Consider the following 2,154-nt stretch of genomic DNA (forward strand, 5'->3'; position numbering starts at 1 on the left):
TCACCCTCTCTGCCTGCAACACAAACACATTTACACACACATACACACAAACAAAACACAAACACACAAGTAGGAAGGCAGGCACGCACACTTACCTGGCCACAGCTGACTGCAGTCTGCTCCATCTCCCTCCACACACCCAGCAGCTTTTCAGAGGCTAGAGACAGAACACCTTACATTACACTAGTCTAGTACTATAGTGTGGAATATACACTGTATGAGTGTATTAAACATTTGGAACACCTTCCTCATATTGAGTTGCACCCCCTGTTGCCCTCAGAACAGCCTCCATTCGTCAGGGCATGGACTCTACAACGTGTCGAAAGCATTCCATAGGGATGCTGGCCCATTTTGCCACACATACACAATCCATGTCAGAATTGTCTCAAAAATTAAAAATCCTGTAGCCCTTTACTGCAGTCAATGACCAAAAGCATTATGTTATACTTCAGTCTTCTGTGATGCACACTACTGTTCAAAAGTTTGGGGTCACTTAGAAATGTCCTTGTTTTTGAAAGAAATACATTTTTTGTCAATTAAAATAACAAAAATACAGTGTAGACATTGTTAATGTTGTAAATTACTATTGTAGCTGGAAACGGCTGATTTTTAATGGAATATCTACATACGTACATTATCAGCAACCATCACTCCTGTGTTCCAATGGCACGTTGTGTTACCTAATGGCACGTTGTGTTATCCATGTTTATCATTTTAAAAGGCTAATTGATCATTAGAAAACCATTTTGCAATTATGTTAGAAGGCCAGCATCCTGGAGTTGCCTCTTCCCTGTTGACGTTGAGACTGGTGTCTTGTGGGTACTATTTAATGAAGCTGCCAGTTGAGGACTTGCGAGGCATCTGTTTCTCAAACTAGACACTCTAATGTACTTGTCCTCTTGCTCAGTTGTGTACTGGGGCCTCCCACTCCTCTTTCTATTCTGGTTAGGGACAGTTTGTGCTGTTTTGTGAAGGGAGTAGTACACAGCGTTGTACGAGATCTTCAGTTTCTTGGCAATTACTGGCATGGAATAGACTTCATTTTTCAGAACAAGAATAGACTGACGAGTTTCAGAAGAAAGATCTTTGTTTCTGGCCATTTTGAACCTGTAATTGAACCCACAAATGCTGATGCTCTTTACTCAACTAGTCTAAAGAAGGCCAGAGTTATTGCTTCTTTAATCAGGACAACCGTTTTCAGCTGTGCTAAAGTAATTGCAAAAGTTTTTTCTAATGATCAATTAGCCTTTTAAAATGATAAATTTGGATTAGCTAACACAACGTGCCTTTGGAACACAGGAGTGATGGTTGCTGATAATGGGCCTCTGTACGCCTATGTAGATATTCCATTAAAAATCAGCTGTTTCCAGCTACAATAGTTATTTACAACATTAACAATGTCTACACTGTATTTCTAATTAATTAGATGTTTTTTTAATGGACAAAAAATGTGCTTTTCTTTCAAAAACAAGGACATTTCTAAGTGACCCCAACCTTTTGAACGGTAGTGTATATATAGTGTAATATTGGGATGCAAACTCAAAATGTAATACATTACAACTCTATATCTGACATGGTACAGGTGTCTTCTTTTTTAAAGCCCATAACCATGTGTGTGAGGTGTATACGTTTGTTTCATAGTAGATTTTATTAAGACTACAAAGAATCAATCTGTGTGACCCTGATTTAGCCCAGAGCAGTAAAATGTTAACCTGTCGCCTCCCCTTCATCTACACTGAATTAAGTGGATTTAACAGGTAAGGTATCACAACTTTCACCTGGATTCACCTGGTCAGTCTATGTCATGGAAAGAACAGGTGTTCCTAATATTTTGTACACTTAGTGTAAAGTCAATATATAGCCAACCTATCCATGCTGAGCTGCAGTCTGGGGCAGTCATAAACATATACTATGACTGTTGTCTAGTCCTGATATATTCCAGTTGTGACCCCTGTACAGTACAGTACCTATGTATCCAGTAGCATACCTATCCCTGTAGCTCTCTGCTCCTGGTATTTGTCCATGTCTATGTGCAGGCTGGTAGAGAAGAAGTCTAGTTTGGCCGTCAGCCTCTGGTTCATAGATACCATCTCATTCTTCTGCTTCGACAGGGAGCTGTTGTGTCTCAGCAAACTCATGCTGAGAGAGAAGAGA

The 2,154-nt window shown here is 39.8% G+C and overlaps 1 protein-coding gene across 1 annotated transcript in view; it reads right to left on the minus strand.

The window, feature by feature from the left end:
• Positions 1-2,154, minus strand: part of ikbkb (inhibitor of nuclear factor kappa B kinase subunit beta) — a gene marked incomplete in the record, with an annotated part of 139,821 nt that overhangs the window by 5,299 nt on the left and 132,368 nt on the right. The window contains 3 exon segments of the mRNA XM_042331465.1: positions 1-13; positions 96-157; positions 1,988-2,139. The exon segment at positions 1-13 is cut by the window's left edge and continues 91 nt beyond it. Of these exon segments, the coding sequence (XP_042187399.1) occupies positions 1-13; positions 96-157; positions 1,988-2,139 (227 nt within the window).

This window comes from Oncorhynchus tshawytscha, linkage group LG12, assembly GCF_018296145.1.
Source record: "Oncorhynchus tshawytscha isolate Ot180627B linkage group LG12, Otsh_v2.0, whole genome shotgun sequence".
NCBI classification, from domain to species: domain Eukaryota; kingdom Metazoa; phylum Chordata; class Actinopteri; order Salmoniformes; family Salmonidae; genus Oncorhynchus; species Oncorhynchus tshawytscha.